Raw genomic sequence first — 12,932 nt, forward strand, 5'->3', positions numbered from 1 at the left:
ACAGTAATATACTATCTTACTTCCAATATTATCTTTACGTACATTTGCAGCAATACAAAACAAGAAAATGGTGGGAGGGGGAGAGAAAGAACGAAATAGAGAGAGAAAGAGAAAGAATGAAAGAAAAAGGCTGAAGGTTTAACACACATTGATTGAACTCTGATAGATTCTCACACCTTCCGGATCTATTTTTCACTCTTTTTAAAAAAAAACTCATTTCAACAGTGTGGAGATCGCACCGAGTTGCAGTTAAGGAACTTTTGCAGCGAATGCGATCTCCACAGACATTGAGGCAATGCAATGTTCTGAAGGGAAAAGTGGGCATCAAGATAAAGATCTTCCTCCTTCCTGTATCAGGTTATATACCTGTAAGTGTGTTTGTGTGTATACACGAATCTACGTCTGTGCGCACACACACACACACACATACACACCAACCTGCATTTACACAGCGCCCTTAATGTGGCCCAGTGTCTTGGAGCGCTTGATGGTGGTGGTGCCTGACACCGAGCCAGGGGGTGTGCGGGAGAAGGTGACCGTAAGTACAGGCGAAGAGGAAGGTCTTCAGTCGTGAACTAAAAGAGGGGAAGGAGGTGGTGAGACGGGGGGGGGGGAAGAGTTCCGAAACTTTGGGGCGTAGTGGCTGAAAGGGCAAACACACACACACACACACACACAGAACGTTCTTTATAATAATAATCCTTACATTTGATATAGTGCCTTTTAAAGTGTCATTGGAGGTCTCAAAGCGCTTCATATTTTAAATACTGTGACACAGATTGAACATGTGTTTTGTGGGCGAAACGCGGCAGCCAATTACGCACAACAGCGTCCCCCACAAACAGTCGTGGATTCAGTGACCAAATATTATTATTTTTTTCCGGAGGGATTATTACTCTCGGAAAAGCGATCCGCCAATCGACTAACAACCGGGTTCCTACTTACTGCCGGGTAAACAGAGGCGCGTGTGTGTGTGTGTGTGTGTGTGTGTAGTTAGTAAGAAAAAATGCCTAAGATTTTGCTCTGACCCACCCGGGAATCGAATCCAGATCCTCTCGGAGTGCTCCAAAGGGTGTTATATAACTGTAAGTTATTGTTGGTGACGTTGTTAGGATTGTTTTTGCTTACGAACGCTCCCCTCGACCCACAGCAGGTTAAAAACAACTGATAGCCTGGCTGGAACAAGTTACTATGATCTTCCTCATGCTTTCCTTTCATATATATTTTAAATAGTAATCTTTGCGGAGTTTTCCTACTTTATCCAACTACTTGTGTACGGATCTTTAGTAAAAAAGCATTAACAGTACTTAGTAAAACCTAACACTGTGTTGACTTACAGTATCTGTGGATTATTGTCCATTCTTCAGTTGCAGAATGCCTCGATTACGTTCAGTCACCGTACGTCGTGTAGGAACGAGGAAATGCGCAGTCTGGCGACCACTTTAGTGTCTCTGGAGCATGGTTTCAAGGGAGTTTACCGGAGCCCCGTGAAACTTGCTCAAATATTCGTTGTAGAGGCTCAGGGTACGTGGCGGCCTCTTTTCATTTGGGTCTTCACGTCCAAAGCATCGAGTCTTTATCACAGAAGTGTCACTTGATCCTATCCCGGCTGAACGCGATCCTCGCGGAATGGTTCAGCGGGACGAAGAGCCAAATCGTGCGCTGAATTCTTCAGCCGAGCTTGCAGATGTAATAATAATAATCCTTGGAATTTGACCGTGCGCTTTTTTATATCACAGCTTCGAGAATCTCAAAGCGCTTCGCAGGACGCGCCGTCAAGTGAATCGACTGCACGGTTTGTGGGCAAAACCGGCAGCCAACTGCGCCCAGCGGCGTCCCCCCAAACAGTCGTGGATTCGGTTATCAAATTATTAAGGGATTATTACCCCCGGGAAAAGTGATCCTCCAATCGACTAACAACCGGGTTCCTGCTCGCTGCTGGGTAAGCAGAGGTGTGTGTGCGCGTGTGGAGTAAGGAAACTTGCCCAACATTTTGCCCTGACCTGAACCGCCCGGGAATCGAGCCCAGGAATCGAATCCGGGTTCCTCTTGCTTGCGAGGCGAGAGGGACTCTGAGCGCTGAGCTACAGGGGGAAACTCCACTCCACTTTAGTATAAAGTATTCAGCACTAACAGTAGCATCTGTGGCAGCACCAGCTCCGAGTGAAGGCGCGCCACAACATTCCCGACGAGGTAAAACACAACGCAACTGCGTGACTATCCCCGTTCTCTGCCCGACTGTCTCATTTACCCGGTTCAGGTTATCCTCGCGGTAACGAAGGGCCCAGAGACGCTGCTTTTTTGGGACGGCTCGACTTGGCCGGACGCACGTTCTTCTGCCGGTCGTGTTCAACCCGTTCCTGTAGAGTCGGTTAACGGGGCCAGCAAACCGGAGTCGTTCTGCTGGAGCCTCTTGACGGTGTTCTTCAACGTCTGCCTCTTGTTGCAGAACCAAACCCTCACGACCTCTCGCTCGTAGTTCAGCTGCTCGGCGATCTGCGTCATCTCCTGTCCCGTGGGGTGGGTGTTCTTCTCGAAGTGCACGTTGAGGGTCTCGAGGGCCTGCGGGGTGAAGGAGGTGCGGCGCTTGCGTTTCTTCGAGGGTTCGCTCCCCACGAACTCCGTCAGGTTCTGTATCCCCGCCCGATGCCTCACCTCAGCCTCCGTCAGCCACCGTTCCAGCACCGGCTTAATCTTCTGCGCACTCTTCGGTGTGATGTCTAATTTCTCAAACCTAGGAGAACGCCAAACAAAAACAACAACAAATTACATTTGTATAGCGCCTTTACTTTCGGCCGATTTCCCCCTCCTCCCCCCTCCCACACACACAAACAATAATAATCCTCGCATTTGTTAACAGAGCGCCTCATCACGTCTTCGAGACGTCTCAAAGCGCTTCACGGGATACACCGTCAAGTGTAGTGACTGTATTGTGTGGGTGAAACGCGGCAGACAATTGCGCCCAGCGACGTCCCCACAAACTATCTCAAAGTTCCTCCTCTTGCTGTTGATGCTCTCGATTTTTCTAACCACACATCTCAAGAGCTGGGCATCAGGTCCGACACCCCAGTTGTCCTTCTGCTCTGCAGCCCACCCCCCCCACCCGACCCCCCCGCGCATCCCCACCCAACCCCACATCAATTGCAAAATTAACAACACGTGATGTTTACAGGGGGCCTTTCACGTCGGGAAGACGTCCCGAGGCGCTGGACAGTCAGGGATCCACACCCGAGCTGGTGGTTGGGATGAGGAGGGGGTGGAGGGCGGATAAGGGGGTAACCACAGGCACGGTTGGTCGAAGAGGAAGGTCTTGAGATGGGTCTTGAAGGAGGCCAGGGAGTGGAGGCGACGCGAGGCGGAGGGACTGGAGATGGAGTTCCAGTGGGGGCGGGGCGGCAGAGAGGCTGAAGTCGATGGTGAATTAAGCCTCCAAAGTAAAACACGTGGAGGTAGGTAGAATATTCCCGGAACAATTCTGCACTCACCTGCACGGGAGTGGGGTAAGTCGGGTTCAGAGTACTGCGCCTTACATGCTTTAAGTACGGTTATTTCACGAGGGCCTGCTCAGTTAGTTACATACCAAGAGGGTGGTGTGTGTTGGCTACCTGCAGATGGCTGACTGACTGTACGCTGGGCCTTCTGCAGCGCTCAGCGCTTGTCCAACCTGGGTCTGGGTCAGACCCAAGGACAGTCGGCGGATCTTGAAGTTCTTCGCAAACTCGCGAATCTCTTCCAGGTTTATCCCATCCACCTCTGTCGGTGCGTTTTGAGGTTCTGGTACGAGAGGGAAAGGAGAGAGAGAGAGAGAGAGGAAAAAAAAAGGTCAGGATTCCATTCCCCGCGCCCCACTCCAGCCAAAAAATAATCCGAACAATAACTCGGTCGCTCGCGACGATCTCCTTGCGTTTGATACACCGCCTCGTCGCGTCTTCGAGATGTCTTCTCCGCCGAATATACGGCAAAGTGCAGTGACTGTGTGTTTCGGATTGATGTACAACTTGGGGGCCACTGCGCGACTGATACAGATCAGACTCGTGCGAGTTGTACTGTGTAATCTGACTGTCCGATACTTACTGCTGACCAGCTGTCCTACGCTGGCCGTGGAGGGAGTGTTGATGGGGGGGCTCAGGGGCTCGCCGGGTGTGGGGGCTGCCACCGGCATCACCACAGCCGCTGATGGTGTTAATGTTGCCGTAGTTGCTGCTGGCGTTACACTGGGCTGTGTGACAGGAGCCGCTGTCTGCGGAGTTTGTACCTGTAATAATAATAATAATAATAATAATTGACTGTCCAGTGAAGGCAAAATGCTGCAGATGCTGGAAATCTGAAATAGAAAAATGAGATGTGAATTTCTCGTGGAATTCCTCAGGGGTTCTGCAAACGGGGACGACACCCGGTGAATAATACTAATCGTTGCATCTCACAGCCCGTTGGGAGGGGTCGGAAACTGGCAAATCGATCCAACCGCAGCCTTTGGAGCTCTGGTTCAGTGTAAGTTTCCTTTTAAGATTTGCGCTTGGGCGACTTCGAAGTTAAGGCTGGATTCAACGGTTTGCCAAACTCTGGACGTCCCCTAACGCTGTATTAAACGGGAGTAAATCTGGAGCCCGGGGTGGGGGTAGGAATGAATTTCTCCCTCGTGGCCAGACTGAGTTTCCGGTCAGTAGAAGGCACGAACACATTACTTATCCCACTTAACCTTTCGGCATCTGTGATGAATTCAGGCAACGCAGCTTAAGCACATCTGGGGCAGCAGCGTCCCCACAAACAGCGGGGGATTGAGTGACCACGTTTTTTGGGGGGGAAAGTGATTTAGCTAACAAGCGGGTTCCTACTTGCTGCCGGGTAAACAGAGGCATGTGTGTATGTGCGTGTGTGTGTGTGTATGTATATGTGTGTCTGTATGCGTATGTGCGTGTGTGTATATTTGCGGGCACGTGTGTGATGGCGTTACCTGTTGTGCCGTCTTCGCGGACGAGGCCGGGACGCCCGGACTGCTGCCGAGGACGGACATGAACGGGTTGCTGATGACGGTGGCGATCACCTGGCCCTGGGAGGTCAGCAGCACCTGTGGAGAGAGGGACTGGACCTGCAGACTCTGGGCCGACAGCGTCACCGGGGTCACTGCCGGGTTCAGCACAAAGGGCAGCGTCCCGATCACCTGGAACACGGGAAGAGCGGACTTGCAGATAGACCCGGAGACCACTTGCCAGGCTTTTTTTTTTTCCCCTTTCCAAGAGGGCGAGCGCGACGACTTAGCGTGGTCCAACTGAGTTGGCGGTCCAACTGCCGGCCCCCGGGTCGCATCCGGTCCCCGAGACCGATTTCACCCCCCACCCACCCACCCCACCTCCATCTCATCTGGCACCCCCACCCGTTCCCCTCCACTTAACCCGTGATGTTTCTGGAAGGGAAAGGCCAAAGGTACCGCCGCCTTAACGGGACCCCGGTATTTACTCGTCTCAAAGTCGGGTGAGCCCCCGGTCCTCGGCGGCCGAAAGGTCGCGATCCCTGATCGTTTCGATCGAGCGCCTGATCGGGCGGCCGAGGATGGGATTGCGCAGCGAAGGGCATCGGGTCGAGGAGCCGGTGCGAGCGGAGCAGGCTCACCTGTCCTTGCGCATTGGTGATGATCTGGTTGGTGATTCCCTGAAGGCCAGGCAGGGCGCTGGCTATAACTGAAGTAGCAGCCAAGGATCCCATCAGCGGAGTCTGACTGCTCAGCTAGGGAAGGGAGAGAAAAACATACCGTTCGTCTCAATAATAACAACAACAGGGCCTTTCACGTCAGCTGGACAGACGGAGTTACGGACCCGAGATGATGGTAATGTAATTGTAATGGGGGCTAAGCGTTAGGCTGTTACATACTTCTTTTCAGTTTCCTGTTGTTTCTTGATAAGTCATTCAAAAACTAACGGTTATTGGGCTGTTAACCTTCCAAGCCAAAGCCCTAACTAACGGGGAGGGGGGGGGGTCCCAGCTTGACAAGCAGCGGGAAAGCTCGGCCAGACAGCGCTCTCTCTCTCTCTCTCTCTCTCAATGGCCAAGTCATGTGTGGGTTTAGCTGGTTAGACTCCAGCAGTTACCCCCAACGCAAACTCTGGGCCCCCCACACATCCCCCCAAGGCTTGGCTCTCACCAACCTGCGCCTAATACTCTCTGGGTCTTTAACGTCCACCTGAACCCGCAGATGGGAACTTCTGTAAAGTAGCGGCTGTGTTCTTTGCAGGTAAACGCAGCAACCAATTTGCACCCAGCGACTTGTTGTTGATGTGAAGCAGCTTGAGCAACGATTCCCCCAATGGATCTCACATTCAACAATGATGAAAGGGTGGCAGAGTTGGGGAAATCCCAGGAGAGCTTCCACAGTCCCTTTGATGAGACAGACTGCTCGATAGGAGGAGTCCTGTAGCTCAGTGGTTGGAGCGCTCCCCCTCGCAAGCGAGAGACATGGGTTTGCCACGCACGTACACACACACGTCTCTGTTTACCAGCAGTAAGTAGGAACCCGGTTGTTAGTCGATTGGCGGATCGCTTTCAGGGTGTAATAATTCCTTTTTAAAAAAATAATAATTTGGTCGCTCAATCCACGGCTGTTTGTGGGGACGCTGCTGTGCGCAATCGGCTGCCGAGTTTCGCCCACAAAACATACAGTCAATTCACTTTACAGTATATTTCCGTGAAGCGTTTTGAGACGTTCTCGAAGACGTGATAAGTCGCTGCGTCAAATGCCAGGATTATTATTATCATTATTATTCATAATAACAACTCACGATTGTGGGGTTCAGGGCCAGTCCTTGTATTGGTTGGATTGAGGTGACCTGGGGTTGCAGCTCAGACTGTTTCGCGGTTACAAGAGGTGTCGCGAGCGACGGGAGAGCGGTCAGGGGCTGGAGTCCGTGTTGAACCTGTGCGGGTTGGAATGCCGACGCTGCTACAAAGAGAATCGGAAACAGGTGCGAGGCGTTTTAGAACCGAAGATCGACTACAGCAGCCACAAACCGTCAGGTGGCAAAGGGGAGGAACGGTTAAGTTTACCGCTGCGTAAAAGGGACACAGCACAACAACAACAACAACAGAGTGCTTGACGGTGGCGGAGTCTGACCCCAAGCCGGTGGAGGGGGAGAGAGAGGGGGGGAAGTGGGGTGACCGTAAGCACGTTCAATTTGTTGTCATTGCGGTTGACGATAATAACCCTCACATTATTTTTTCCCCTCTAACCAACCGAGCGACAAGACTTCACGCGACGTGTAACCTACCCTGTATGTTTGCGAGGGGGAGCTTTAGGATGCCTCCTGCAGTGGTTGGGGTGGTCAGGCCTGACACAGTTGCGAGACTCGCTGTGGGAATGGTCAGCACGAGTCCCTGGTGACCGGTCACTTGACCGGCCATGTTCAGCGGGATGAGGAGAGGTTGGTTTAAGGAGACGGCTCCAGTTGATGTCATCACCACCGCGGCCAGTCCCTCCGCAGCCAAAATCTGAGGGCAGAAATCAGTTTCTAAGTCTACTATTAAGACGATAATCTGACAACAACCCTCGCATTGGACCCGGCGCCCGATCACGCCTTCGAGGCGTCCTCAAAGCGCTTCACAGGATCTGCTGTAAAGTGAATCGACCGTGTATTTTGTGGGCGAAACGCGGCAGCCGACTGCGCACGGCAGCGTCCTCACAAGTGAGCGAGTTACCTGTGGCATCGCGGCTGTTGAGTTGGGCGCAGACAGCTGGGCTTGTGGTTGCTGGCTGGCCTGCACCTCGTTGGCTGGGGTCACGGCGACTGGGACAGCAGCGACTGGTGTTATTGCTTCTGCCTGGCCTGAAAGGAAGTAAAACTGACCGTTTTGTTAAACAGAAATAAATAAAGTGGACGCTTACCATACAATAATAATATCGATAACAACAATAATCCTGGCATTTGACCCGGCGCCTGAGCACATCTTCGAGACGTCTCAAAGCGCTTCACGGGATACACTGTAAAGTGTAGTGACTGTGTAATTATGTGGGCGACTGCCAGCGGGGGGTGTGGGGGGAATTAGTTGGGGGATTGTTGGCCGGGACACTGTGAGAACCTCCCTCCCGCGCGGCAGGGGATCTTTCAGCAATTGGCACTTTTTTGTGGACCGAGGTCTGCAAGGCAAATGCTTAGCATAGAAACAGAAGGAGGCCATTCAGCCCCTCGAGCCTGTCCCGCCATTCCATTAGAACATGGCCTATCTGTACCTCAGGTCCAATTACCCGCCTTTGCCCCGTTCCTCCTTAACACCCCGACCTCACAGACATCTGTCCACCTCGGGCCCCTCGAAAGCGTGAATGACTCCAGCCACGTAAACACAATAGGTCCTCGCTCACCAATAGGACCCGCGCCTTGGTTCTCAGGCGCAGGGTCACTGGCCACGCCTGGGGCTTCCACATTCCCGCTGCTTCCGTGTTTTCCCTCCGACGTGGCTGGCGCGGCGCAGAGGGCATTCCCCTGAAGCCCGGCATCGTCCGCGGCTTTCGACGGCATCTCCTCTTGGCTTGACCGAGTGCCCTGACCAGACATGGCAGCGGGCCCTGCGAACAAATTAACGTCAACCATCTACAGCTCCCGTCGAGTCGAGCGTCTAGTCGTTCACCCACAAAACACACAGTCCAGTCACTTTACAGCTTAATCCTTCGAGACGAGGGGAGGGTGCGACCGTAGGCACAGTCGGTCAAAGAGGGAGGTCTTCACGGCGAGACCTGAAAACAGGGAAGGACGTCCCAGGGAGTCTATTATTATGTGAAGTATATTATATTAATGTATTAAAACAAGGCAAACACATTCAATAGCAATGTACTACTTACCGAGCTGAGAGCAGCCTTAAACACTGGGCAGAATTGAATCTACAAATAGATCCCAGCGTCAGGTTACATTTCCTGGAACAATAGAGAGGGAAGACATTTGCGTGAGCTGTGACTTTTAGCAGAAATGATGCTATTTGAGGCTGGTTTCCGAATGTCTAATTAACATTCTGAACAGCGTATATTCGAGATAAAAGAATGTGAGAGAGAGAGAGAGAGAGAGAGAGAGTGGGAAAGAGAAGCAAAACAAAGAGAAAGAACAAAAGAGGTGTTGAAAATGATTGCTTGCTGAAAGGAAGGAAACAGCACAAAATGTTGACAAGTTGACATGAATGAGGGAGCGTCTGCTCAAGAGCAGCAACTGAGAAAGTTTGGGCGGCGTAATAAGAAAACTGTAAACTTGAGCCACGGACAAATACTGCACCAATAAAGGATATTTGAGAGTGGGAATGTTAATTATCAAATAGGAACCCAGTTGTTAAGTCGACTGGCGGATCGCTTTTCCGGGGCTAACCATTCCTTCCAAAAATAATTGGCCGCCAAGTTTCTCCCGCAAAACACGCAGTCGGTTCGTTCGACAGTGTATCCCGCGAAGCGCTTTGAGGCGTCTCGAAGAAGTGACAATAAAAGGCGCTGCGTCAAACGCCAGGATTATTATTAGGATTGTGATATAATTGTTTGCGTGCCCGTCAAAAGGGTGGAGCGAAACTACCGAGACCCTTGCCAATTTGATCAGCTATCTGTTTGTTTGCTTGCCGAGTTGACGGTCTCACTTGCAAAGTGCCACAAAAGCTCTCGCGGCGGACGGCTTCGGAACTGCTGCCTCGGCGAAGCCACGTCTCACATTTCCCCTTCTCCGCGTCAGTGTTTTCCTTCCGACTTCTCGCCCACGTTCGCAACGTTCATCTGTTCGGCCGAGATTTATTTACTTTGGCTGCCAGAGTCTCCGGGACTTTGCCCGCGAGTTCTCGTCACCAACGCCCTCGAACCCGGCAAAGGCTCTCGTCCGACCGACTCACCGCAACGGATGTTTATTTCGCTCCTTTGCTCATCGTGAGGACGTCTCGAAGCCCTTTACGCTGCCGACTCACCCACTTACCTCCCCCCCCTCTCTCCCCCCACCCGTAGCCCTGCAAACTTGTCCTCCCCAAATAATTAATCGACTTCTCTCTTAAAAGTTTCTTATCGAATCGGCATCCACCGACCGGCCTTTCGGGCAAAATTGTTTGACGGGAGGCAATTTCGAAAGGATCTTCCAACAAAGTTCCACAAGTCTATTAAGACACATGAGTCTGACGGCCCCCTTCCTGGCCTGTTGCTGTGTATACTAGTCTCAGTCTAGTGGATTTTATTACTGCGTCCCAAATAAAAGCGATACGATACTTGCTTTATCCCGTTTCCATTAAACATCCACGTTGAATTTGGAAGCTTTGACCCTGACGCACTTGCAGGATAGTTACCATCAGGTTATTGCCCACAAAAGGTTTAAATGCCTGTCTGGATCCAAATAAATTAAAAGCATCATTTAATATGTAAGAGTAATCTCTTTCAACCCTCTCGTCTGCTGAAATCCACTCAGACGCATAGACTGAATCTGCTCGCAGGAGTGATCTCGCTGCACATTACATCGTGCCTCCAAAAATAGTTATTTTACCATCAAGAAGCCCTTCACCCACGAAAAATATGCAGTCAATTCACTTTACGGTGTAATCTATGAAGGGCTTTGAGACGTCTGGAAGACGTGATCAGGCGCTGTGTCGACTGCGAGGATTATTATCATTAAAGCGAATACTGTATTAACATATGCAGTAAAAGAAAGCATAACATAAATCATTCGCCCACAAAAAATGCAGTCACACTCCACTGTACAGTGTGTCCTGTAAAGCGCTTTGAGACGTCTTCCCGACACAAAATCAAATGCAAATATTATTATTCTTATTCTGCCATACCTTGTGTCACTTTTGGAGGAGTGTGGACAATGTTAACTCACAGAAATCCTTTACGCTATGTCTTTATGAAAGCTCAGAAGGTACAGTTGTTATTATTAGTACGGCAAAATGTTAATGAGGTAAGTTAACTACCTTAGCCCCAGCAAATTACATTAATTACAAGAAATACACATACTTTTATAACTAATACAAGACCCTCGCAACGCTGGCAACATATAATCCTTGTGTCATTAGTGAGGACATATTAATGAATTATGGAAATTAGGTTAGTTTGAAAATAGACTGCGTCCAAAACTACATAACTGATCTCTATACAACTTTGGAGTGTAACGGTTGTTCATTGGGGAGACCTTTTAATGCTTTATGCTAATTTAACCTAATTTACAAATTAAATTAGGTTAATTACAAAATCAAGTTTTTCCAATGGAGGGGTAGGGGGTAAAGCCGATGGCCCTCACTGGAGGGAACGGAACAGTCTTGAAGTCTGGGTTAATCATCGAAAAGGACATTATTTGCCACTACTTGCACTCCCTCATCCCGGTCAGGAACCTGTGCTTGTTAGTCGATCGGCGGGTGGCTTTCCAGCGTTGGTAAACCGCAACCCCCCCACACCACCCAAAAAAAAAAAAGGGGGTCACTCAATCCACGACTGCTTGTGGGGACGTCGCTGGGCGCAAATTGGCGTTTCGCCCGCAAAACGCAGAGTCACTACACTTTACTTTACGTCCCGCGAAGCTCTTTGAGACGTCTCGAAGACGTGGTAAGTGAGGCCCTGCACCCAAAGCAAGATTTATTATATTATTATTATTATTTTTATTATTATTTTACTCTGTGACATCCCTGAAGAACAGATCCGTACTTTATCTCCGCGATGAGGATAAACTCTTCAACGGATCCACCGGGCAATGAACTCTTAACGTTACCAAGACAGGACTCTATAAACAACCTCAAATTAATGCCATTTCAATTCAAGTAACGTCCTTTCCCAAAGGCCCTCAATTCATCGCATTTTTTGGTGGGGGATTAATTTTTTTTTTACTAATCTCACGTCAACTTCCACACAGAGCTGCCTGTCGGCTATCTGTACTTAACACGGAAAAGCCGCACAAGGATTACGATGGCAATAAATGAAATGCAACGAAGAATGAAAACAAAATGACCGTGGGCCTATAATACGTCTCTGTTCACTCCACCCGCTGTGTTGACTAATGTTTCGAGTCGATCAAACGTCATCAACGTGACGGGAATTGAACCAAATGATTATCCGTTGAGTGGGATTATTTCGACGGTGCGAAACCTTTGTATTTTTTCCTCGTCAAATGGCTGTTGAGGATAATACTAATCCTCCCGTCGACGTCTCAAAGCGCTTCACGGGATGCACTGTGAAGTGTAGTGACTGTGCATTTTGAGGGCGAAACGAGGCAGCCAATTGAGGCACAACTGCGCAGAATACAGGATAACAGAGAGAGAGAGAGAGAGAGGGAGGGGGAGAGGTTACCTTCTGCTCGACAGACAGAGAGTCCTCCTGCAATGTCAGACCTCCGGTATCCATTGTACATCGCTGGAGGAGAAGGTGTGATCTGCCTCGCCGCATGCTGGGGAGTCTGCGGGGAGGGTGCGGGGAGGGGGGGAGTGGGGTGGGGAGGGGGCGGGTAGGAGCGGGAGAGGGAGAAAGAAAAACAAAGCAGTCAGTCTAGGTGGTAAAATCCGAGCCCAGAAATATATATAGCAGTCGGTTAGAGCCTTCGCCTCGCGAGCGAGAGGATCGGGGTTCGATTCCCGGGCAAGTCGGGTCGGGGCGAAACCTTAGGCAAGTTTCCTTACTCCCCCCACCCCCCCCCCACCACCACACACACCCACACACACACACGCCTCTGTTTACCCAGCGATAAGTAGGAACCCGGTTGCTCGTCGATTGGCGCATCGCTTTCCTGTGGGTAACAATCCCTTCAAATAAAAATGAATAATAAATAAATAAGTAAATAACGCGGTCACTTCAACCCACGACTGTCTGTGGGGACGTCGCTGAGCGCAACTGGCTGCCGTGTTTCGCCCACAATCACTGCACTTTATCCCGTGATAATAATAATAATAATAATAATCCTTGCATTTGATATAGCGCTTTTCACGTCGGGAGAGGACGTCCCAAAGCGCTTCACAGA

The 12,932-nt window shown here is 50.4% G+C and overlaps 1 protein-coding gene across 1 annotated transcript; it reads right to left on the minus strand.

Moving 5' to 3' along the window:
- Positions 1–2,066: 2,066 nt before the first annotated feature.
- LOC103190108 (POU domain, class 6, transcription factor 1) lies at positions 2,067–12,675 on the minus strand. Its single transcript, XM_042344182.1, has 12 exons — positions 12,653–12,675; positions 12,269–12,374; positions 8,825–8,896; positions 8,348–8,551; positions 7,687–7,814; positions 7,260–7,479; positions 6,774–6,934; positions 5,611–5,724; positions 4,955–5,161; positions 4,075–4,255; positions 3,606–3,774; positions 2,067–2,734 (listed from the first exon to the last, which is right to left on the minus strand). The coding sequence occupies exons 4-12, from the start codon at positions 8,538–8,540 to the stop codon at positions 2,350–2,352; spliced, it is 1,758 nt and encodes a 585-aa protein (XP_042200116.1). The 5' UTR covers positions 8,541–8,551; positions 8,825–8,896; positions 12,269–12,374; positions 12,653–12,675; the 3' UTR covers positions 2,067–2,349.
- Positions 12,676–12,932: the final 257 nt, after the last annotated feature.

Source organism: Callorhinchus milii, unplaced genomic scaffold, assembly GCF_018977255.1.
Source record: "Callorhinchus milii isolate IMCB2004 unplaced genomic scaffold, IMCB_Cmil_1.0 Scaffold27, whole genome shotgun sequence".
NCBI lineage: Eukaryota > Metazoa > Chordata > Chondrichthyes > Chimaeriformes > Callorhinchidae > Callorhinchus > Callorhinchus milii.

Bases quoted from the DNA above. Each gene is read 5' to 3' on its own strand.
- LOC103190108 (XM_042344182.1), bottom strand. From the start codon at position 8,540: ATGTCTGGTCAGGGCACTCGGTCAAGCCAAGAGGAGATGCCGTCGAAA. The intron at 7,815-8,347 runs GTGAGCGAGGAC...ACTTCCTTTCAG, and splicing joins CCAAGGCGCGGGTCCTATTG to GCCAGGCAGAAGCAATAACA. The intron at 5,725-6,773 runs GTGAGTTGTTAT...TCCCTTCCCTAG, and splicing joins TGGCCCTGAACCCCACAATC to CTGAGCAGTCAGACTCCGCT.